At 40.5% G+C, this 25,749-nt stretch overlaps 1 protein-coding gene across 2 annotated transcripts in view; it reads right to left on the reverse strand.

Annotated features, from left to right (window-relative positions):
* LOC135491734 (adenosylhomocysteinase-like 1) overlaps positions 1–25,749 on the reverse strand; it is a 79,341-nt gene that overhangs the window by 42,848 nt on the left and 10,744 nt on the right. Inside the window, exon 1 of one of the 2 annotated variants that reach the window (XM_064777822.1) lies at positions 17,006–17,967. The exons of the other annotated variant lie outside the window; for it this stretch is intronic. Coding sequence (XP_064633892.1) covers positions 17,006–17,213 — 208 coding nt within the window. The 5' untranslated portion in view covers positions 17,214–17,967. Of the gene's footprint in view, positions 1–17,005; positions 17,968–25,749 lie in introns of those variants that run through there. 2 annotated transcript variants of the gene reach the window in all.

Raw genomic sequence — 25,749 nt, forward strand, 5'->3', positions numbered from 1 at the left:
GCACTGGTCAGTATGAAATACACAGTGCCACAACCATTTTGCTACTGAGTGTTAACATAATGATTTGCCCGATCCTTAGTTGATGAAAGTCATGGTGTTGGTCCGTTGTTCTAGGACAACAATATAGATGGCAAAGTGCATGCTTCATTAACATTTTCAAACGCAGGGCCCACAATTTATTACCAGACGTAAATGTTTCGAAGCAGACCCAAAATGTTGGTAGGACAATGACCCTTTTGCTGCTCGTACAATTTCAAGCTAGGGTGGCACCATTTTTTATTTTTGATATTTCCCGCATACCCCGTACAAACCTTGTTTGTGAAAAATCCATCGGTGACTGTTGTAGAAAGTGTACATTGAATCTGTTCAGTAACACAACCAGCACTCATTTGTATTCAAAACACAATCAGAGTCAAAGATTCTTTTGTGTCCTTAAATTTAATTACATGAGACAGGTAGTGGGAAACTCAGAGCAAATTCTATATGTTTAATTTGTCAAAAGTTTAATCTTGATGCTGGCAATTTCAACCGCTGACTTACCTGTGAATTGTGAACCTTGAGAACAGGGCCGCTGTCAGAGAATGCATGTTGTTATGAGAGTTAGACTTACAACGACGAAGTAAGAAAAATCACCATAACCAATGGATTAAAGTTGACGACTAGTAGTATTCATCTTCATCGTTTTATTTTGTCTTTTTCTCAGGAAATTACTGAAATTGTATGGTGCCACCATAGCCCACCAATCAGATCATGAAATAAGGCAAAATCACCATAATTTCCAAGAATTCAACGAGGTAATGCAGATTCTCAATTTGCAATCTGCAACCTGAGGAGGCACAGGCTCCCACTTCATATAATCATCACCTTGATGACAGTTTTTTATTAATAATGTTGAGAAAAAATGACCCATGACCAATTTTCTTCCAATCACTGTAATTTCTCTTACGCATCATTTGGTATCAAATTGATCAATCGTTCTTGCGGGCTGCTGTGAAAAATCAAGATGGTTAACGCTGTAGATGTGGTAAGAATACTCAATGACCTTTCAACACTGGTTGGCTGCATGGTTTATTCAAAAGACATTAGCATTGATTTTCATTTTCCAGGAAAGGACGTATACTACCGGAATATTAAATCATTGCTTGATAGGTCACACCACGTGAGAAGTGAATGGCGTTTTCTCGACTTATTGTCCTGCTGCTCTTGTAGTTATTGTCATCTCTGTGTAAGTCTACTGACTTAAGTCGATTTCACTCATGAAAGTCATAACCTGTTAATGATAAAAGATAGTAAAAATCGAGCACAACTGTTAAATTCTGCTTTGACCTTTAGAAGGTTAAGGTCCTACACCACACAGCTGACCCCACTTGTGGCGAAGATTCCTCCCTCACCTCCAAAGCAACATAATACCATATTTCCTCCAGCATGCAGTGAGTACCATCCTAGAGGCAGACTTAGTCATTGATTCGTCACAGCTACAAGACACTGACTGATTGGAAGGATTACTTTTTACAACACAAAATCGATGATTACACCGTTTTCTTGGCGCTGAGGTCAATAAGGTGGAGAATACCGACTCCTCTGACACAGTATAAAATGAATGCCTCAGTCTGATTTCCCCTAGCATGCAGTAAAAACCATCCCAGCAGCAGACTTGGTCATCGATTCAAAGCTACAGGACAGTGACTGATCAGAAAGATTACTCTCTACAACAAAAAATCAATGGATGCCCAGTTTTCTCCTCCCTGGGCTTTATTTGATTGAGGACACGGACTGATTTGCTGGGACACAAAATGATAGGGATTGGCTTTGTCTTATATCCCCAACATGCATTAGGGACCATCAAAGCAGCAGACTTGGCCATTGATTTGTCACAGCGCCTGCTCTGATGGATCGGAAGGATTTCATGTTACAACATAAAATCAATGGATACATTGTTTTTATGTCTTAGATCCATAACAAACGATTGGATGAGATGAAACGTCACTTAATATAAAACTAAGCAAGAAAATGGATATGCACAAGCAATAATCATCATTGGGTATAGATTTAGGAAGAAATCAACATTATGAGGTTCCAAATATTGACAACACGTGAGCTACATGCAACTTGGCCCATCATTGGCGCATCGTTCACAATTCTTGGTCAACATCTGCATGTAAAACAGGGAAAATAAAATAGTCATGAAAAACTTCCGCATTTCAGTATTTTGCACACGAAACCCATGCAATTGTAGTGATTCAAATTTGGCGTGGATGCTTTGAAAGAAACATACTAGTTTCTTCTGTTCAATTTCAGCAAAATTGATGTCTACAAAATTGTACTTACCTTATTAAGAGAAGGTGAAGATGAAAATAAATAGAAGAAGAAAGTCTATGTTAGGAAAGCAAACAACAGGAACAGTATCAGCAAAAACACTAAAATATGTTTCTGGTAGAAGCAAACAATAAAGTTATAATCATGAATTCAACAATCTCAGCTCAGCATTGAGCTGTAATCCGTGAAATGATTTGAAGTTTACCACTCTTCAATTTATAATCAACCCTCTAATTCTGTAAGTCTAACATGTTCAGGAACACATGAAGATTAATTCTCATTAGAAAATCCACTCATACACAGAAACTGTTGGAGATTGATTTAGGACCGCAAACAGAAACCCACCTTCATTGAAGGGGAGCCATGCAGCGAAAACATCCTCACCCTATCAGAGGATCCACAGAGATCAACCTTTTCAGGATGCCTTTATTGCCAACTCCTTTCCTGGTGGGACTTTAAGGAATTAGAAGGGTTTTGTCCATAATCATACCTTAATCCAAGCGAGAGGAAAGAGCTTGTTCTTAGCCCAAGGAAGGGAAAGCCCTGGCAATTATCCTGCACTCGTTTTTCAATCTACCTGGTACCAGATCAAAAATAAACCTTTCAGTGCTCCAAAAAGCAATTCAATGATCTGCAAAAAATCCCACCTCATGACGAGCTGATGGCCTGAGGGAAGCAAACTGTAAGATTGAATTTGAGACGACAACTAATGAACCAACAAGAAATAACTCAATGAATCGGGTCACAGATTCAAGTTCTGGTGAAATTGGCAAAAAGAGTGTCACAGAATAAACTGTACGCCTCTCCAAGATTGTAAAGTTCTCTAAGGAGGTCTGCCAGCTTATAAAGGTGAAGATTGGAGTTATTGGGGTAAGATGAAAGTCTGTCAACTATGCACCACTACAGGTGTGACTATCTTACTGGATAATGTGACTAATCCAGCATGGCTCGTCTCTTACCAGAATGTGGCACCAAAACACTACTTACTCCTATCAATTACACCCAAACTTGTCAACCCCCTGTCAGCCGTAAGAATAATTAGGGGCCCCGACCATGTGTAACAGGAAATATGGCACGCCCCTTCTTAACTGCTGATTAGTGCCACATCTCCATCAGAGGAGGACACGCATCATGCCAAATTAGTGTATTGGCCAAATCTGTTACACCTTGTCAGACAAGGCTCTGTGTTGGCAAAGTCAAACTCTGGGGATTCAGTCCCCGGGAGTACGGCTGTTTCAGTTGGTATTCTCTACCGCCATTCAGCAACCACATCTCAACCATAGACAACGGTCCAGCAACCTCGCTTCCTTTCACCTTCAAGATTGACTACTTCCACCCCAGGCAGAAATACCACCATATCTGATTAAGACCACAAAACGAGTTTCCCCATTACAACCAACCAACCACTGGTGTTTTTTTCCCCCATTGGAGACATTAATCGATCAAGAAGGGGGATGAGGGTCAGAAGCACCCAAGCTGAAATATAATTTCATGGATCTGCACTACCCAGGCTATAGGTTCGTTCTTATATGTTGATGCTGGTATTGGTAACGCCCTCCAGTATGTGCAGATATGCTATGGACCCACGCTCTCCGCCCCTTACGTTAGGGTCTTGCATCCCATGATAGTCCCGGTATCAATTATAAAGTGGCCGCTGCTGTCATTACCCCTGACGCTAATCTGAGACTATTGAGATATATCACCAGGACTGATTGCTATCCCAGAATCCCATTACTGGGATAGATGAATATTCTGAGCATCAGCGCCAAAATGGTCAGAATACCATGAGTGATAACAGTTGGTGCTGAGGAGTGGGTTGGTCTAGTCGTAAAGGGCGAGGGCGTATGATCGTCGATCGAAGAGTCTTGTGTTTGACTCCAAGCACAACTGTGCCCATTTGCTTTTCTTTGACTGACTTGTCCTTTGAAGGCGGTGTGGAACTGCGCTCCTTCTTCCCTGTGTCCATGTTTGGGCAAGCAAGACTTCATCCAAGTGGACAGCAGCTTGCGATGGACTCCCTCTGGCCTCATATCAAAGCCAAATTGGAAACACTAGACAAATCCCTATTGTAGTGGTAACTGCTTTGTGGCAGAGGTTGAGAAACCTGCGATGAAGCCGCATCTTTGAGATTAATGGGTACCGTACAATCCTAGACAATGGCACTATCAGTTGATAGCTAATGGTCATTAGAAACCTGATTACTGATGCACCTCCTTGACAATTTATTGTTGACCCACAATACCACCTGACTCTCTAGTGTTTGACCAAATAAACTGTGTATTGATTAATCATAGACAAGGGTATATCAATACTACCTTGTTGAGTCAGGTCAGCAACAACCCAGCAATGAATGGGTTACGACAACATTAGGAGAACAATAGCACCATCAGATAGCAAATGGTTGTTAGAGAAGTACCCATGACCACACTCGGCCATTACAACATTTGACTAAATCATCACAGTAGGTATAGCTATCCCCCAGCCACTTGGTTTCTACAGCAAAATGATCTTAATCAACTCAACAACCGCCATCTTCTTGAAGAGACATATTAGTTAGGGACATGTCTTAATGAAATCAGATATGACGTGGATTGGAATATCACGTTTTTAAAGCCAATTACCTTAGTGATATACACCTGATACGTCCTCTTACAGGAAGTGCAGACACAATATTCTTGCAGCCAAATGACAAAAAGTGGCTGACCTATAAATCGCTACAAGCACTGACCAGGCAGAAGCACCATCCAAGAAATACAGTAGAACCTCTCTATTGGCGTTAGTTAAAGGTGTCCTGATTAGAGATAGTGGTCCATTCCCATCGGAATTGAACAATTTGAGACCAGAGGGTATATTGCTAGTGTCTGCTAAGGGAGGTTCTAATCAATGTCTGAAACTCAATTCTTAACAAACCTTGTAAACAGCATGACCAAAACTTGTCCGATATCCACCCACACAACTCTTGTCACAATTAGCTGGGGATAACATATCCATTACCAAAACTGCCTTTACTGCTCTTCGGTCTCTGATAGCCATTAGCACGAGATGGGGTAGTGTCAGATTAAGACTGGCCAGGGAAGGAGGGATTGCAGAGTACTGTTCCCCATTCCCCATTATTATCAGCCAAACTCTATGAAACTGCAGCAATTACCTAAAGAAGTGGCTCGGATGAGTCAATGTAGGTCTTCTGCATTCCAATTATCAGTTATCAGATGGAAGGATGCCACAGTTTCTCTCGAAGAAAAGTTTGTAACAACTTGTTGTGTGACTGAGATGAGGAAGGATATTTTTGCCGACATGGAAACTGGATCTTTATATGTGATGATGGTAGTGATGATTACCTCTGATCTGGAAGTAGCAGTGGAATGTAATAGCAGTGAAATAGACCGGCAGCCCAGGGCCCTCGGGTTAGTTGAACTAGGTACCAATATCTGAGTGTGGGAGTGGGTAAAGGGTCATCTGAGATGAATAGATGTGGCAGGGGTCAATTTTTGGGGGTGTCTGGTACTGCTTGTGCAACGGACAATTTATCTGGAGTAACCTGTTTTACACACAGTGGACAGTGCTTAATCATTTGGCATTAATTTTACTTGGTATCTCGCTCATCTATGCTAGCCCATTTTTTTGGCCCTTTTTGGGGGGTCTGGCGGACCCTTAGCGACGCGAAAAATGTCTGTCTTTAGGACTTTTGATGTATGTTTAGTAGTAAGCACAGAGTGTTATTGGTTACAAGTGGTATCTCAGTCAACTATCTTGGGACCATTTTTAGGTCCTTTTGGGGGGTCCCCAGACCCACATGCAACGGGTGGTACCCGGCAGACTGCCACATCTATTCATCTCAGATGACCCTTTACCCACTCCCACACTCAGATATTGGTACCTAGTTCAACTAACCCGAGGGCCCTGGGCTGCCGGTCTAAAAGGTATTTGCACCCAGGTTCAGTTCACAAGACCTACTAGCCAAGGCCAAAGAATTGCCCGGCCAAATCGGTATAAAAATGTAGCAATTGTATCCAACAGGCACTCTTTAAATTAGATATAAGATTATTCATGATGACATGACAGTCCATTCAATCAACTTCGTGCAAAAGGGGAGATTGCTCCTTCCAGCTGAGCAATTAGACCAGCAGGCAGGTTAACTACACTTCCATGCTGCGATTAATGGCAAAGGATATCCTCTATTCTGAAGAAGCTACGGAAGACCGCAAATCACCAGCATTATTTTTGCCACAAGTGACAGAACATTTTCCGTGCCTAAAGGAAAACTTGTAATTCAAAGTATTGGATTTTTGGTGAAGCCCAAATGCACCCGAGTTGGCACTTTATGTCACACCCCCATAGTATGTCGACAAGGTCATTGCCCATGTTGTCCTGGTATCGGGATAATCAAAGGACAGCAACATGACCTTGTGCGCCGTGCAGCAAATTCCATATACGACTATCTGCATGAAGACAATCACTGCATGGAGAGCTCACAAACGGAATACACCTTCATCCGTTTTCTACATCGGGTTTTCAATTTTTCCATTTTCTGTGAATTTGGTGATGGAAACTTGATACTGTACCGGCAGTGTGGAAGGTGACTGGGCAGCTAACAGATGGTACTAAGAAAATGCCCTTAAAATAACTAAAGTTAGTCTTTAAACTAGCACATGAAAATTTATCAACAACTGCAGAACAAAGCAAAAAGCCTTGCAAAAAGCAACTGGCAAAAATAATTTGAATGATAACAATAAAACGCAAACTTTGCGATAGCAACATAGACAAGAGTTTTGAGTTCAGAAATAACTCCATCTGAACAGACTTACGAGCAGCGCGGACAGGCACAAAGTTCCCGGTGAATTCATCAGCTAAAATAGATTATATGATATTTATGTGTTAGACGTTTTAGCGTGATTGGATGGCAATTTGACCAGGGGGTTATCGTGTAATCGGCAAGTCTGCTTTTGAAGTGAAGAGGCCCTGTGGGGGCAATCAAGAACAATAAAGCAGATGCACCAACAAAAGTCAGGGTTGCAGTTTCTTGGATAGAAAGTGTGAATTTGATGGAAAAGCACGGAAAAAGTTATGAAGTCTACGAAATAATTGCACAGAAGTGAAGACATTTCAAGTAGCAATTTCCGCACTAATCTTCCTTACAGAAAGAAATCGACTTGCTCATTGCAGGTGGTCTGCAAGTTTCTGCGACAAAAATATGTGATCACAGCTACAACGATCAATTTTGAACCCAGCAATTACAGGTTTTACCCACAGATGAGAGATAATTTTGTTGCACATAGCAGCGATGATAATGCAGGTCACAGCAACAAAATTGCTTGTTAGTGCCGCAGTTTAGCTTTGACTATGAATCATCTCACTGTTCCTCAGGCCAACAACACAGAACCACGAAGAAAAACAACACATAAGAAATCTCAAATCAATTTATCGATTACTTCTTACAACTTCTTTGAAACGTTTCGACCCAAATAAACCCTCTTATAAACTCCATCAAGAAAATGCGGAATTGGCTGAATCTAATCATATATGTTTTCTACATGAATGAGGGTGCGTAGAAAATCTCATTCCCATACCGAACTGCTCTCAAGACGTTCTTCTAGATTATAAGGCAAGTATTGACAGTTCTCTGTTTACAAGAAGTTCTAAAATGACAGTGTAGAAAATCCCAATCCAATAATGAAAAGCAGACTTTTGTCTGACGTACGCGAAATGTACAATTACACGTAGCTTCTGGTGAAATCCCTCTACATCTACCTGTCAACATCTCAGCACAGCCTTCTTTTAGAAGAACATGACAATTTATTTCAGAAACACTCCATCATGTTTTACCAATGTGCAATTAACTATTCCCCAATCGAGAATGTCTGACTGTTGTGTATGATTTACAACTGAGAAGGACCTAAATCCTGATGTTTGTCTTGCAGTTACCAAATTCCAAGCTGCAATATATACATATTTCCTTTTCATCTTGCATTAGCAAAGTCACATTTCCATTCTTTTTTACCTGAATACAGTTTCATCAAGTTACCAGATATAAACCTCGCTCTGATATCAAAGCTCTCAGATATCAAATATCCAATATCTCAGATATACCTTTCTACATTAATCTAATGTAGCTATAACATCCGAATACTACAACAAACAAAGCCATGTTACAATGTTATTAAAGCTAATTATCTGCGATCCTGTCAAATGCATAATTTTCGCAAGCATTTTAATTTTGCATATGTTCCAAGTAACCAGATTTACGCCAAAAAAATTGTAAGAAATTTTATTCATCTTTCATCATCAGTAAAACCACGAGGTTCCTGAAATCCTTGTTTTGCAGATGTTAAAAAAAGAGGAAGCACACAATAAGATCATTCACCAAATTACCCAATCATGGATGGGAATTTCCCCAGGCACGAGAAGGCCGAACTTTGAAAGTAAATCAAGCTTAAAATAAAGTCTAAAGAAATCAGCCACAAGCTCTCCAGGACACGGCAATATCACTTGAAAGGCGTAATTGCCTATAGGGTGATCTTGACTTGGGTGGTTTCACTCTCCCAATTATCGAACCTGCCCAAGGGAAGGGATTTTTAACTCAATAACATGACATTTTTATCTCCTGATCCAGCACACAGTCTATCATGTGAGAATATCTACTGGTTAGCTTGGTTACATAGGCATGTTGGCAAGGCTGTGTCGGCATGTCTTATTTCTCTCCCAAAAAAAGGCTGGCAACTGAGCACAGGTGATGGATTTTTCATATCACCAAACACTCATGTACAGGAAAAGCTGTTTGTCTAAACATTTTATGATAACCTATCACCAACTCATCATCAACTCTGACATAAAGAGCTGCCAGGGTAAAGATACTCATTGATATGAACTTAATTCGTGGGCAAACTGTCGACATAGTCTTCATCAGGAATAGGTCCCCAAGATCTAATATTACACACAACAATTCATCATAAATAACATCGCTGGAAGCAAACTGAATGTCAACGCTGCTTATCATGGAATTCTATAGCTTATGATGCTATTCGTGTTAGCTCACATAAAAGGCATGTGTTAGTATGCATAGCGCTATTGGCGCACTACATGATTACTTTCCATCACTCAAGATCCATGTAAAGAGAGAAGTCTTTTATGATACTAAATATTTCTTTTCGTGGTGCACTACATGTAACTTTGTTCTTAAAACCAAGAACCAACCACGCTGTCGCATACGCAACAGAATTATTCAAGGAATTTATTCATCAGAGGATTAGCTATTTCTCATTAGGCCCCAGGCTGCTGAAGAGAGCCAATTTACACCAATATGAAATAATTCCAGTTTTTAGGCCAGCAAGAAATGACCACAAGGAGTTAGAGCTGCCATTAGATTGATGACCTTTGGCAGTGATCACAATAACAGTGTTTTTTTGTGGAATGGAGGGAATTGACCCAAACTGCATGTCCAGTTCATTGTTGAATGCAAATGGCTTGTAAGCAGGAGCTGTTGCTTTCAGAGCAGCTGGTTATTTATACAGGACAGAAGAGTACAGTACAGTTTGGACAGTCTGATTACCTTATCCGTTAGGCCTCCTTCCCATTCCTGTAGTGTCATGAAAAGCCAACAGCTAAGCCCCATGTCCCCTTGGCAGGCTATCATTATGACAGCCATCCCAACAAATAAGGTAGTAGTGACTGGGTTACAGACAGCAGGGAAACTGGCCAACCTATTTCATATTCAAGTAGCAGGCCAAATCCCTCAGGCCATTAGGCCACAGGCTTTCGACGGAGGCATTTCGCTGAATATCCTGCCTAACTCATATTCCAGTGGCAAGCCATTTAAGGTTGAAGTTTGTTGCAGACAGCTAATTTTGTTCAATACAGAATGATTTAGTTTTAGCCATCCAAAGCTGACCACAGAGGATTTACAGATGTGATTAGGTTGATGACCCTGGTAGTAAGGGACTAGGGCTGTCATCACTATCAATGGGGTTGTGGTTTGCAGACTGCAGACACAGAATCAGCTATAGGACCCAATTTATATTCCAGTAGCAAGCCAAATCTCATTGGTCATTATTAAGCTGCAGGGTGCTATAAAGAGCCAGTTTGGTTCAATAATAAATGACGACTGTTTTACGCTCGTCACCGTCACTGAGACAGAGATGTTATTTTAAATAGCTGATCCCAGGCAGACTGGGCCCAAGAACGCATTGCGTTTTATGCATATTCCAACAGCAAATTCAAAAGCGTTAACATCTTTCAACCTGGTGTTGACTTCTTCATTTGAACTGATACAACAAGGAACCTAAGTTGCAACATCAGTATATTTTCTAGTTAGAACCTATAAGTAAACCATTTTCACCACATACCCCTGTCAGCAGTCTGCTGAAGCTCATGAACTATCCTGTAAAGATAGTGCTTTTACAAGAAAAGGTCATTGCTCTTTCTGCCCCCGCCAATGTTTGCAACAAAGGTAAACAAAACATATTTCAGTAGCAAAAGTTCCCTTCAAGGTAAATACATGTACCATATGAAAGGAAGCTGCACAAAATTCACTGCTCTGACCAATCTAAACATAAGAGGGCCTCCTTGGGTACAAGATTGGAGGATGTAGTCCCTCTCATTTAATTTTTTAATCTGAAGTTGCGGATGTGCTCCGACAGGTTGCTGCCTGACATATCCGACAGTTCAATAGTGAAGAATTTTTGTTCCTTGAAGTAAATATCGCCCACTTGATAGGTCTCGATACAACATCCTTTCATTTCCTGCGTCAAAAACAAGGATGCCTGACACTCCCAAACAAAGGACAATTCCACTTTGTCTATTCATGAATGGAGGCATGTATTTCGTCCACCGAATCAAGCTCATCATCAACTCTTATTTCTGCTCTGGTGGGTGGACCTTTGAAAACGTATTAGTGAATTGGAAATGGCAAGTTACCTTTTCGTGGGTTGATATCCCACGAAAATGGAATGATATCCAGAAACTTTGGTTCAATGATAAGCACTTTTTAAAATGTAGTGCTGCTGGCAGTTTGGTACACACAGGGCATTACCTCACAAAAACGGCATATTTTCCTGCTCTTTCGACAGGCACTTTACAGATAAAGTGAAAGCGATCGGTGAATGTGCCCTCCAACATCTAATACCTCACATTTTTACCAGGTTTACAAAAAAAAACCTGACATCAGCAACTGTCTCGAACACATCCATTACCTAGATTGCCTTTGCCAAGCAGTAAGCAAAAAATGTGTTCAATTTCTCCGAACAAAATAGGAACAGCTAGCTTCATATAGAACAACCTGCAAAGATCAAAACAGGGCTTTTGCAGGACATGTAGGAGAACAGAGAGTAAGGGATGACAAACATACAATTCCATAAAAGATGAAAGATGTTCGTGGTTGGATCAGAGTGCAACTTGCAATCATATCAAGAACGAGGATTAGCAACATTGACAAACCAAGGTGAAGTATTGTACCATAAAAATGTTGGTTAAGCGGCCCGCAAATGAGCAATCTTTGTTGCTGCAACCTTCGAAAATTATCGCTGTGACAAGCAATATAAGGAATGCTTATATACGGTCAGAACCCGGCCAGAAATCGTTGTTTTTTGGTAGAAACAGTTTTAAACTGTTTAACTTTAACTCTTTATTACTATCTGGACGTAGATGGATCTTGTTCCAGCCGACCATGTTACCAGATTGATATCATTAATCACTTTGCCACATCAGAAAACCTACAAACACATTCAGTGGCTGATAAGTGAAGCACTTTTTTCAATTGCAACACAGATGTTAAAGTGCTCCTGAGCTGGGAATTAACCTGATTCACATGACCATTCCTAGGAAAGGTTTTGATGAGCACTTTCCAATGCGAACATCAAAATTTGGGCCATACAACAACTGCATTATGTCTTCAATTCCAGATTATTCTGTACATACTTCCAATTCTTGATAGATACGCCAAATGTATTTGAAGAAATGGTAAAATAATTACATACATGTAATGTCTAAATCTTACCAAACCATCAACAAAGAACATGCCGCCATCTCTGATTAAATTTCGTCTTTGTGATAATAACATTTCCACGATAAATTACATCAGAGATGTTTCATCCCAAAGTAGGTGAAAAAGAAGATGGTTCTGTTGTGTTGGGGAGACTCTTTTGGAGCTACTCTTTGAGAAGACCAATCTTTAAATGTCAACAATATCAGATCATAGATATTGGCTCAGCTTCTGTCCCTGGGGGAGTGATCACTGACAAGGCACGGAAGTGCTGAGAAGGATACAGCGCGAGTGAGAGTGAGTGGAAACTTTCACTTTTAACACAGGTGACTCTTACGGTAAGGAGCCAACTCAGACGAAAACATCAATTTGGCAAAATAACTACTTAGGCATTTGTTTTATGAGGGTGACGATATGAGAGTTCACTGCATATAAACCGCATTTTGATCATTGTGGATGAAATCTCAAAAGTACTTGGGTTGGTGCACAATATGGAAGCAGCCTGCTCTGAGATTGTGGTGTTTGGTGAGACAACCAGTACTTCCAGTTCAGTATCAATTCCTTAGGCGAGACTTTTTTTATTAGTTGGTGCTCGGATTTTTGGAGGAATATATTTTTGAGGAGGACGAAAAACAAAAACAAAAAAAAATGTTTTTTTCCAAAGATTTCATGGTCTCGAAAAATTGATAGGATTTCTCAAACTCTGGGTTTTGTAAAATCGGTAATGTTCGAATCGGCGGATCCGAGACTGGCTAGATATAAAAATTTTATTTTTTTTCTTATTTCGAACATCGGGAGGTCGGCGGATCCGAGCACCAACAAATAAAAAAAGTCTCGCCTTAGCTAGAACGTATCAGGATCAAATTGGTCACCCCCATCAACACATAAAGTTATAACAGACCTGACTCGCTGGCGTTCCCCATGTCGATACATGCAGATAATATTCAGACCCTCAAAAATCAGTGGCTTTGTTTGATAGGAATATTCTTCTCATAACATTAGCTAGAAACAAAATACCTCTGTGATAGTACTGACGCCATATTTGTCTTAGTAATTAATGGTCAATATCATTATTTCCGAGCGAAACACGGACTGAATTCCAAAGTGTTACATTATTGGCAACATTCCTCTTGTGGCTCGGCAAAATTGTACCGAAATGATATCAATTGTATGCCAGGCCACGACTAATTTCCTCCTCAAGTAATTGACACATTGATATTCATTCTGCCAATACCTATTTGGAGCGCTCCCAATATGATCAATCAATAGTAATATTTGCACCAAGAGCCAATGCGGCCAAGAAACTAATTATCAATTTGATTGTGCTGTCTCCAGGTGGATGGCAAGTTGCCATGAAAATTGTATAATATTGGTCGATGAATCCTATTTTAGATTAGGCCTGAAAAATTGACAAATAATAAGCCCAAATTAAGGAAAGCCGGGTGTGTCTCCAATGATGAAATGAAGTGCAACCCCATTACAGCGGTAAACCACTGCGTTCCACAGGATTTGTAGTCAGTTACAATTACCGCACCAATCAAGATAAACCCACCTGTGAAAAGTGTGGTTTCCGCTATCATCAGTGGTCCCGCTGCAGGTACATACATGTAGCTTTAGACATGGAGAAAACAGGTGTCAATAAGGTAACACTGCTAGTGGTAGCTTTCCTTCTAAAGAAATTAATTTTTTTTCATATTGTGATGGCAAGTTGTTTGACTTCAGCGATACTTCACAAATACATACCTTGTCAAACCTTAACCTCACATTTATATTTGCTTAAAGTACATTTGCTCTACTCAAACATTGTATGAGAGTATATCATCTGTTCTCCTCCTTTAACCCTTTAAATTGCATTGTGGCTGGAATACAAGTCCTGCATTCAAAGATTGCGATGATGGTCAGCTCTCCACAGACAGGTTTTTTTTTAGAAAACACATGCAAAGTGATGAGAATCACAAATCTCATTACATGAACATCATGCAATCCAAGCAGTATCAATCCATGTAACATCATTTATCAGTCTTTGTGTGCTCAATTTACGAGGCAGCCGCTGTGGCCAGTATTCCTGTCCTGCTACGACACTGTTTCATCATCGATTCAGATGCTTTGTCTCTGGTCTTCCTCACAGGTGCCGCAACAACGGAACCTTTTAACCATCGCAAACTAACAATGATGCATCTACCTCCCTCAGTGACCACTTATCAGGCAAAGCCATTCAGTCTTGTTATGGTCGAATAGACCACACGTTGCTCCCTCATATATTATCATGCATAGCCTGTTCGCCAACAGCTCTTATAATCTTTTAAATCGCACCAACTAAGCATTTCCGTCTCTCAGTGGCAATTTCAAATGTCGTGCAATGCAAATCGGTCTCATTACTGTCCCAATAGACTGTATGCCTCTCTCCTCCTGCTCGACCTTCCATTACCCTCTAGCTGCAATTTATTATTGAATTAATCAAAGCAAATTGAAATTGAAAGTGAAAGTGAATGCTCTTGTGTTCTGGTAGCAATAAAAGATCTTACATCTTCAAGTTGGAAGAGGAGAGGCGTGCAACTGTGGTATGTCTGCTAGTGAGGAAAGGTTCCTACTTCTTGTCCTCATTGCTTTTCTCTGGCTGTTATAGCTGCCATAACGGAACCACAAACTTAACAGGATGTATCATGCAATGCCAACTGGTTTCATTTTTCCCCGAGAGACCCCATGCCCCTCTCCCCCTCTATCAGATTGGTCATTACACGCAAATATAAAGTTGTGACTTATCAATGAATTACGATCATCACATGCACTAGTCTTGCAGTCCCTGTCACAACTGACAAACTCTCTGCTTCGCGGAAGCTGCTCACAGCCAATGCTCTGGTGCTGCATTAGCGGCGTGCAGCTCACGTGCTGCATTAGCGGCTTGCAGCTCACGCGCTGTTGCATGACTATTGCTGCCAAGGTTTTTTACATGGTACGCATGACATACGCCAAAGAAAGAAAGTCTTTGACAACATTGCTATCAAGGCAATTAAACTGTGGAGTTTGTCATTTAAATATATGCCTTAAAATACAACTGATTGATTTATTTCGAATAACTCCATCAGAAGTGATATTGACAGAGCATCTCAAATCGAACATACCACTGTAGTGGATTGTACAATACGTCAAGATCAATGTTTATTGACCTGCCACTGTCATCATGTACATCAAACCATAATTAGTACTGAACAGAAAGATAGTGCATATCAAACAACTTTATTGCATATTGAATAGTTCATATCGACAAGTTTGTGCAACTTTGTATTTCAAAGTCAAACCTCAGACGAAGCCTCTTGTACTTTCTTAGAAAGGAAAGTTATCTTCTTCTTCAGTATACATTGGCCACGTGAGCTTGACTCCTGAGCAGCAGTGGGTTAAAAACAATGGCCATCACCCACAAAGCAGCTCTTCGTTGATTCGTTATAGTCCAATAAATATGTATTCAAATCGTAAAACAAGCAACCCTTGAGCTATTTGATGAGCTATCTTTGTATTTATATTCATGAATTATTGAAAATATTTTGTGATATCGGTAGTGGATTACGAAAATAGAACATGCACAATAATACGCCTCCACAGCAAGAACGAAATGAAACACCTCCAAGGCAACAAAACGAACAAGGAATTTATCGAATAAGTGTTCCCATCTTTTGACATAATTGCAACCATTCTTGGGGGTAGAGATAGAAGCATCGACTTCACCATCCAAAGGTCAATACTCAGATATTTGACACTGAGGCAACCCAACACAAAACAGTAAAGACATAAATGCTCTTTGCCAAACACAGATCATGTGCACACTCTTTCCCCTGTTCAAACTAGTTTGCTATCCCGAAAGGATGCAAATCTGCGTAAAAGCGGAGTTTTGGTGATGTCTACAGTTGACCCCCACTACCGCTAACACGGTACTGTGCTAAGACAAGTGAAATACACCAACCAAATGGAAACATCTCGAGATGTACTCATCATCTGGCATCATCTTGCCAATAGCCTCAACTGGTGTGTACCCGTAGTGGCATACAAAATGTTCATCCCGCCTTGGAGGTGAAATACTCTATGGAAAACAACTCCATCAAGTGCAGAGGATACACTGATGAAGAAGAAAAAGATTCGTGGTGCACATAACACTGTTTACCAGGCAAGCTCATCTAAATGTCAAGTGTGAGAAACAAGATTTTAAAACCATTAGAAAATTAGATGCTGACTGACTTGGCAGAAACAGTTAACCCTTTTGCTGCTGGCCATTTTGGTCACTAGTAATATACGAGAAGGACCTTGTTGACACATCATATTTAGCCTCTCATCTACACACCACACAAACCACAGTACATGTATTGGACGGATGATAGGCAGTGATCTCACTCTTTCTTCTACCAGGAACTCAGGCTTCTGTGTCTGAGCCGTTACAGCTGTAATGTATGTTCATCTAATCATCTAAGACTCTCCAAATAAGACACAACACCCCTACAGCACCACTGACCAGCAGAGTGGCAGTATACTTTTTTTACTTTTCACTTGATATACACTATGTCATAAAGCTGTCACCTTCAAACAACGCTGGTAACAATGGGTGGATTTTGCAACATGCTTTCACACTGCGGCTTGAGTGGATTGGAACGGAATCTGAAATACAACTGTTCCGTACCCAAGTGACTATTTTTCACGGCAAAACAATGAAATGTCAGATATACTTACAATCAGTAGCAGTGAGCGTGCTAACATTGCTATATCTCCGATCGATTTGAATGCTACTCCTTCGACGTTGGCGATCTTTGTAAGGTTCGCTACATTCCAAATTTTCCAAAATCTTCTGTGGAACGTTAACATCGTCTTTGCTGATGCTGCGCAGAGTTGTCTCGGATTCGCCCGAATTAATCCGAAATAACTTCTTCAGTGGCATCATTATCACAGCTTAAATAATCACAATACTACTTGAGATATCCATGAATCAGCTTTAAGATCAGCTTATCTTCAGACAACCTATCTCAACAATATCCACAAAAGATCTCTTGGCAATATCTGCTAAAAGATTCGTTAACCTTAACTTATGATAACGCTGCCCTCGATACCCTTTAGTCCTCCAGAAACATATCTACACGATCAACAATTATTCTTAATTCTTGATGATATTTCTGCATAAAGGATAATGAACTATCTCCATAATACGCAAGATCAAAAATGGACAGACTATTGCACTAACATGAAAATATTCCACCAATACTACCTCAGACTATCACAAAGTTAACAAACACGAATATAGCACGAACTTTGACATATCACTATGAATATTCCTTACAGAAACTGACTTGTACTAGATCCTGACTTGCATGAATTAAAAGATATTCCGTTACTTTTGATGATATTATATTATAAGGACAAGATCATCACCAGCCTAACAACAACCATCCCATTAACTCTGAAATGTCAACAACCAGTATTCCTCAAAGCAGGAAGTAAACAAAACCAGCATGAATGATTCCTCATCACCTGAACTGTCGACAAATTGTCATGGCTATCTCCTATCACAGATATGCATAGGGAAAGGGTCGAACTGAAAAGAAATGTAGCACCGCCGAAACCCCTGAAAGTTTTGAACCTAAACTGTGTGCATCCTGTATTGAAGAGCACAGCTTCCTACTGTTCTTCCCCACGTGTCTAGCGCTGGGCTAATGCAGCGCTACGCTAACAGCAGTGGTATTTATAGTGCAAGATGGGATCAATATAGCAAGGAGGATAACAACAACTATGGAGAAAGGACATACAGAGGAATCGAGTTCCATATCGAACGGGAAACAACTAATCTCATAAAGATTACCGTCAGAATGAGTTCAAAAAGAGCACGCCTTCGGAATTTCAAAAAGCTTAGATTTTTTGTCATGAAAAGGGATTATCTCTTGCATTTGAAGAAACTAGAAAGTGAATGGACCTCTGCTGCTAGCTATGGAGAAGGGACGTAGAGAGGCATCGAGTTGTAACGAAGTAAAAGGAGCAAACACTCACTGGATTGGAATTCAATATTCAAAATAAAAACAAGAAGTGCACAGGGTACTGCACACTTCACCAGCACCTGAAGAGACTCGATCTCCTTCCAACTGCATCCTACGAGCGTGGAATTTTTGTGGGCCCAACCAGATTCGAAAAACTAAGGTGCAAATGGATCTCAGCAAACCAAGACAGAGGAGGAACTTACACATGACCAAAAAGATGACAAACCAGTGTCTCTTCAGACACCGAGACTATTCCACAAGAAGTCACTGAAAACGAGAAGTGTCCAGTCTCTGAAACAGCAAGTGTCCAGTCTATATACAGTTACAGAAACTGAGAGTATGAAGTCCAATTGAAAAAAATCAAAACTGGTCAAACTACTAGTCCAACAGATATACTTCTAAGAACAGTTTGCTTGCTTAAATTGAGTCAGTAAGCCTCATACTATTATTAATCATAGTATAAGCATACTTAACCATCCACGGTAAGGTACTAATCTTAATAACATGATATTGTTCACAAATTTCACTCACAAGCTGCAGTTTATTAGAAGTAGTACAACTTTGTAAAGAAACAGAGGGGGGTAATATAGCCCCTGTCTGTGGCCTCTGTTTACAAACTCGAGCATAGCAACAAAAACATAAGGGAAGAGCAAGTCCCCCATTGGGGCAATTTTCGCCCATTTGACCTGATGTCTTTCAGTTCTTCTGAAGGTGGAACAAATACCTTTATCTTGGTACAGGGAATGGTCAATAGAATCGTTTAACATGAATGAAACAGGCTGTTGCTTAATTAGATATATACTGCGATAAACTTGGCCTTCACATATATGAAGACTTGCTTTGATCGGTTATTGATTTTACTTGGGGCCATATTGACATGAGTACACTTACTCGTAATATTACAGCCATACTGATATGTCTGTACTATTCCCAGTAATAAATTTGTCATCAAGGAAAAAGTAATGGAACATCTAGAAGTAACGGAACAGGGCTCCATTGGCGCTAGCACAAGCAGTAATGTTGGTGTTTTAAGTCCAATTGCAACTATTGTAAAAGAAATTCACTGAATTTACTTAAAGAGATCGCGCAACCGAGCTCAATCGGAGCTGCATGGCAGCAATGTTGGTGTCAAGTCCTAATGCTACTATCGTAAATGAAATTTACTGAAACAGAAAACGCTAAGTTGATTAAAAGCTGATACTTGTCTAGGATGTTGATTGAGCAACTGGGCCCAGAAGGTTTGCCTACCACTAAAAGTCTTAGCAATGGCTTCTGATGAATCACAAAAGAGAACAGTGTGAACTTCTCAGTAGAAGAAACCACGAATTAACTTTCATTGGCCTCATACAACATTATACAGTTTTGATTCTCACGAGAACCCCCTCTTGGCGATTGCCCATAGAAGTTATTTCTCCCGATCATAACATTGGAATTGATCCAATATTTAGAGGCCGGGTCAAAGCAGATTAGGAGAACATGGTAGACCAAACCAGCACAACAGTTTGATACTCTAACCAGGTGGCTGGATTAAACTGTTAATCCATTGTAGTACTACTCTAATTAACCCACTAAAAAAATTTTTTTGTTAAGTCGAATTTGATCGAGAAACTACAATCATAACAACAGCATTTATATCTTGCTTGACATGTAGATCAATCTTTATTAGCACAATACGTGTTTGTATCAGTGTGACCACTGACTCTTTTCACGGACTTCGAAGACGACCACCGCAAACAAGTGATATTTGTTGCATGCGATCATGATTGCAGGTCATTATGCAACAAAATGTGCTCCTTTGCATGTTTTCTGAAGTCGTCAAAATGCTAATACTGCACCATTTATTGATGCACAGAACCCTCTTCTCCAGGTGGTAATCAACTGAGCACACAATGCACGCATCATGCTCGTTAGTGCCTTAATGAATGATCAATCTGAGAACCACTAATTAGAAGTTATTCAACTGAACGCCTATGGTGATGGACCAGGAGCCCTCACGACAGCAGTTAAGAGACAAGGCTGTAAGGTAGAGTGATACAATTGATTTAAAGCCAAGGTACAATTTAGCTCTCGGAATGTAGAGAACAGCCGGCTGTACAAAACAATGCACACCAAGGTTATAATTGTACTGAGGCTATAATTGTACCACTTCACCTTAGCTCAGCAGAATCGCGCTTGTCTTTGACATCAGTTGCTGCTCACATGTGACCCTAGATTAAAAGGGAAGGATTTAATGTTGCCAGGATACCAATACAATACCAATGCGAACTGCCATAGAACGCCTATGCGATGGAGAAGCCAATATGGCTACCAAAAAAAAAGAAAGGTTCGACATTGTCGAAGCCTTTGACGTTGTCAAGAAGACACTACACATCCCCCTATTCTTTTACAACCTGGGAAATCTTACAGCTTAGCCAAAAAACATGAACAACAGAAGAAATGCTGTAGTTGCATCGAGTACACAAAGATTACGAGTCCAGCACTCGACGATGATATCGCTAATCCAGATCTAAGGGCAGTCTCGGAGGATTTGTGTGACATTATCAGTATCTGCTTCGTGAATGTCACTTCTTCACACAAGCATTCATTTCAAAGCTTGCCTGAGCTATTTATGGAACCTTGTTACCAAGCCAATATGCTTGCTTCATTATGTATACTCTAGTTTCATCAAGCTGAGGCAGCTGGATATATTAAAATGAAATCGACCTAATCGACTGAACAGAAAATGACGTCATCATTGTCAGAAAACTGGTCGCCAACCAAACGTCTTACTACATTGAACATGTTGAACGGCATCAACCGCCCAGGTGGCATCAGTCTGATGTATCAGGGGTTGACACACAAGCGCCAAGATCCCTTCTTCCACTGCCTGTTATCAAAGGTGGGGATGGCCTTACTGGGGTGAGAGGGGTTATCACTGCCACCGACACACAATTTCCAAAACATAATCTGCTATGTACCTCTCATTCAGAAAGGAGCTTGTTCAACCCCTCGCCCCCATATCATCCAAGTGCATGTCAATCATCACTGTGCGACAAATGCCAAATTTGGTCATATCAAGTATGGATTAAAGCAATATTGATGATTTGAAATTTTCTCTGGCAGCCTAGCCCGATACTCAGAAACCCATTCTGATGGAGGAACTTTTGACAAGAAAGGTGTTCTATACAAGATCCAAAATAACCTTAAATCGGAGGAAAAGCTTCGTTGGGGCTCAGCCTATACTATGTTTACATGAATTTGATAGCTCATGTAGTTGCTGCTCTCACGAGAATAGCTTTTGAAGAGATGTCAACTAGATACACAGCATTCTCTTCCCAAGCAGGATTAGAATTACTTGATCTTCCTGAACAACAGGAGCATGCGTAAATGGGATGTACTTCGATAATACTGGTTATAGAACTTCAAAGGACAACAAATATGATACATGCAGTCTCTTTTTCTGGTGTCTTTGAACATGTTTAACCCACCGGATTGCTAAGAATCTGCTCAAAGGGAGATGTTCGTGGAAGTGGATTGCTGAATGTGGACATGTTTAATGCGACTATGACTATCAGCATTGCAGTCACTGGAAATAATGGCAAAGATTTATTTTTTTAAAGGACCCACCAACATGATATATATGCAGTGTCTTTTTTCTGATGTCTTTGATGTATGTTTGACGCCCTGGATCACAAACTTTTCAAAGGGAATAGATTGTGGACAAATCGAACTTGGAGGTGCTGGGGGTGAAACTTGGTAGTGAAAGTTAATGCAACCGTGACTAAAGTGCATGCAGAAGACATACCTACTGTTATATAGTTGGGGACATATGAAAGAAGATGAAATATCAAAAGTATATAAATGAGATGGTAGGAAATAATTAAAGGAAGAAAGAGACAAATAAGAAACACCAATAACAATGATCACAACTTCACTGACCAAATGGTGCACAAGTAGTCTTGGTCAAGGACACTGCGATGAAACAGCAGCAATCTTCCAAAAGTCAAACTCACTACCTCCTGATTCTGAGCAAAGAACTCTATATCCGCCTTGCCACCAATCTATCACAGCAAGTTTAGAGGCAAATTTCATCACATTTCTTCAACCACTAAACCAATCTAAAAGTAATCACCAACCCAAGTAAATGGCCAACAAATAAATGTCCACATCCCATCTATATTTCATGTGCCCACACCAAATCCCATTTTCAAATTACGCCAGGAAGCAATCTTTTCATTACCATTTGGACTAAAAAACGTTTACTTATACGCACAGCCTGATAACACATTTTTTACTGGACGGCTCTATCAGAGTTGAGTTACAGCATCAGCCGATTTCAGCCTGTAGAGGAGGCGAGTCGAGATGTTACAAGTTCCCCCCAATCAAAACCCTTAAAAACAGTACACAAGACAAAGGACGCATCTGCAGTGATTCTCCACATGTAACACTGAAATCTTGTGACCTTGACACTGCTTTTCAAATTACCTTTGATACAAAAGCCCAGCTGCAACTCCATTTGGACATCAAGGCAAAGGAAATTTGGTAGCTTCCACAATGTAAACTGAAACATTCCCAGCCAAAGGAATCTGAAATTTGGTTGAGCAACCCTAGCAGATGACAGAACATGAATGATGAGAACATATAATCATTGACCTCCCCTTTCATACAATTCCCTGAGATAGCAGATTCTTGTGGCCAAACCAAGTCATCAGCGGACTTGCGTGGCCTGCTTTTACTCCCATGGGGGTAAGGTAGCAACGACAGTCCCCAAGCTGACTAACCTTCCTCGTTATGTTCTGAGAATCGCATGGCATGGTAAAACATTGAAGAGATGGATATACTCTATCCAAGGACTTTTAAGAGGCCGGTTTCACATTCATTGATATCAGTCTTTTTCCACCGTGTGCGTGCATGTGTGTGCGTGTGTGGGGTGGGGGGGGGGGGGGTACATTTTGAATTTGATATGGGAAGTATTCTTATTAGAGATACATGAAAACAGACAGCTTACCCATGTATTCATACGAGTACGCCATGCTTTATGAATGCGAAACTGACCTCGCAGTCTGTGGATAGAGTATGTGAATGATCCTGGCTGTGAATAATCCTGGCAGCCAGGATCATATGCAACCAGATTACCATAAAAGAAGCTAGCAGGATTAGGCAACCTAACCAATATTGATTTAAACAGAAAAAGATTCTGACAGGTAGCTTTTGCTGTCTGCCTATGATTTGATGGCAAGGTGATGATATTATTTCATGGAATCGATTCCCGAAGGTACACAACATTGGTTTTCTATGATATCAAAATGCTCCGCCTGTTAACTCGGATGTGAGAAGACATCTATAGTAGCTACTAGGAATGCAATGATATCATGGATGGATCGTCAACAAACTATTGTTAGCCTGCTATAATTGATGGTCAATGTCACAGAGCTGCTGCAAGCATTATATTTTCGCAACAAGCATATTATTTTTTTTGTTTTTCACAATTGTGTCACTACGTAAATTTAATATTGTGGGATGTGCACAAAACCAGTAAAGATTACAATAATTTTACTTGGCACCAAGGTCATCTATCAACTCCCCTGTCTGAATTATTTGAAGAACACTTGACAAACTCGAGCTAAAAAATCGATATTTTCAATATCAGAAGGAAAGCATTGACGATGGTGTTATGAGCGAGTAGTCATGCGAGGGACCTACCGTCATGCTTCTTTGGCCCAACAGGACAATTGGAGCATGATATCATTATCTTGGCCATTGACAGGAGGACTGATCTGCCATCGACTCAGACACTGACAAGTTGAAGGTCAACATTAGAGAGCTTCAGCAAATCAATAATTTTCTCCCGTATGGAGTATCCACATCGATTTTACGTATAATAACGCATAAATTTGTGACGCGGCTGTACATGTAAGTGAAATCGATACGGATATATATCATACAAGCACAAAATTTGCCCCTGCCGAAACTCCCTATTACCTCATGGACACCCTTTCTGATTTTCTTATGCTCTTTTTTTGTGTAGTGCCAAGGTTTTCAGATCTTGACACAAGCCTGATGCTCCAAGGGATCACAAAGCTCTTTAATCTCTATACAAGTAAAGGTAGGGTTTTAAAGACTTTGATAAGCTGGAGTCTGAAATTAAAGAATAAAACTGAGTAAACAGTTCCTGAAGTGCAAGATTTGTCTATCAGAACAACATTTAGAGGTTTGATGCGAGCTTTAAAACACTGCTTCACCCTTGGGCATCACTGTCCTTGAGTCGAACTTGAGCAATGACAGGTCAATACATCAGGACTTGTCAAATCGGCAATAATGTTTACTGGCATGCCGATCAACCAGATTTATTCTATTCTGGTTATCTTGTTTGGATCTAATTGGCTTGGAGGACCTCGGAGGGGAACGCTGCCTTCGCCATATCTGGCAATACAGACACCACATTCATTTGACTGCAAGAGGAATTGTACCAACGTCAAAAAACAACAATTAGGAATGATGGGTCATGTATGGTCTTTCAATCGTTGTTAATTTGGCACGCTACTTGACAACAGATCAAAGCGTGCACTTGGACACAGCTCAAATAATGTTGTAGGTTTACAGCAAAGACAGCGAGAATTAATCACCTGGTATGATCAAAGCTGGACCATTTGGGCCAATATCATAGAGCTGTCCAGCACCATAAAAGAAGTGCTCGGACCACGAGATTGGTATGGACTGGGCATACCCATGTCCTCTCTTCAGAAACCCAATCTTGGATTTCAAGGAACATGGTACTTTACAGTCCTTTAGACACTACCAATTCCTTATAGTTATTAGCAAGATGCAATTTCACAAAACTGCAAGATAAAATGGCCGTGGATATTTTTGGGTTTACAGTATTTTGTTTCCTCATCATTGTCTGCTTATCTTCTTGTCAGCTGTGAAACAACGTGTCGCCTGTCCAATCTGACCGGTAATATCATAACCCGATACCAATGTTCTTTTGTCCAATCAATAGCAAGCATAAATACGAGCCCAAAGAATATGAAAATAGACAGACAAAGCACTGCAACCGAGGTCACAAATCTTCCCATATTGATTTTCTTACCAAAACTAATTCAATCTGGGCAGGGATGGTCTATCCAGTTGGTGTATAGGATTGCACTTCCCGAGCTGGTCAATGTTAAGTAACATGATATTTGGATGCGGGATGAACACTTTTTGTGTGTCACCCCAAACTGGGGTTGTTGATGATGGCCAGTGGGCTGAGGAAAAGTCTATCGCAAGCTGTTGTCCACTTGGCTGGGGACATTGGCTTGCCAACGCATATGAAAGAAAACAACTTGCTCGGTTTATGCCAAGATTTCACATCTACAGCTCATCACGTCGGAGCAACAATCTCACAAGCGCTGCCCCCTAAGAGAGAACAGTTGAACTTATATTTCTACTCCTTTGCTCTTTCGCAACGACTACCAGTAATGTTTCAAACTA

Source organism: Lineus longissimus, chromosome 7 (genome assembly GCF_910592395.1).
Source record: "Lineus longissimus chromosome 7, tnLinLong1.2, whole genome shotgun sequence".
Classification (NCBI taxonomy): Eukaryota; Metazoa; Nemertea; class Pilidiophora; order Heteronemertea; family Lineidae; genus Lineus; species Lineus longissimus.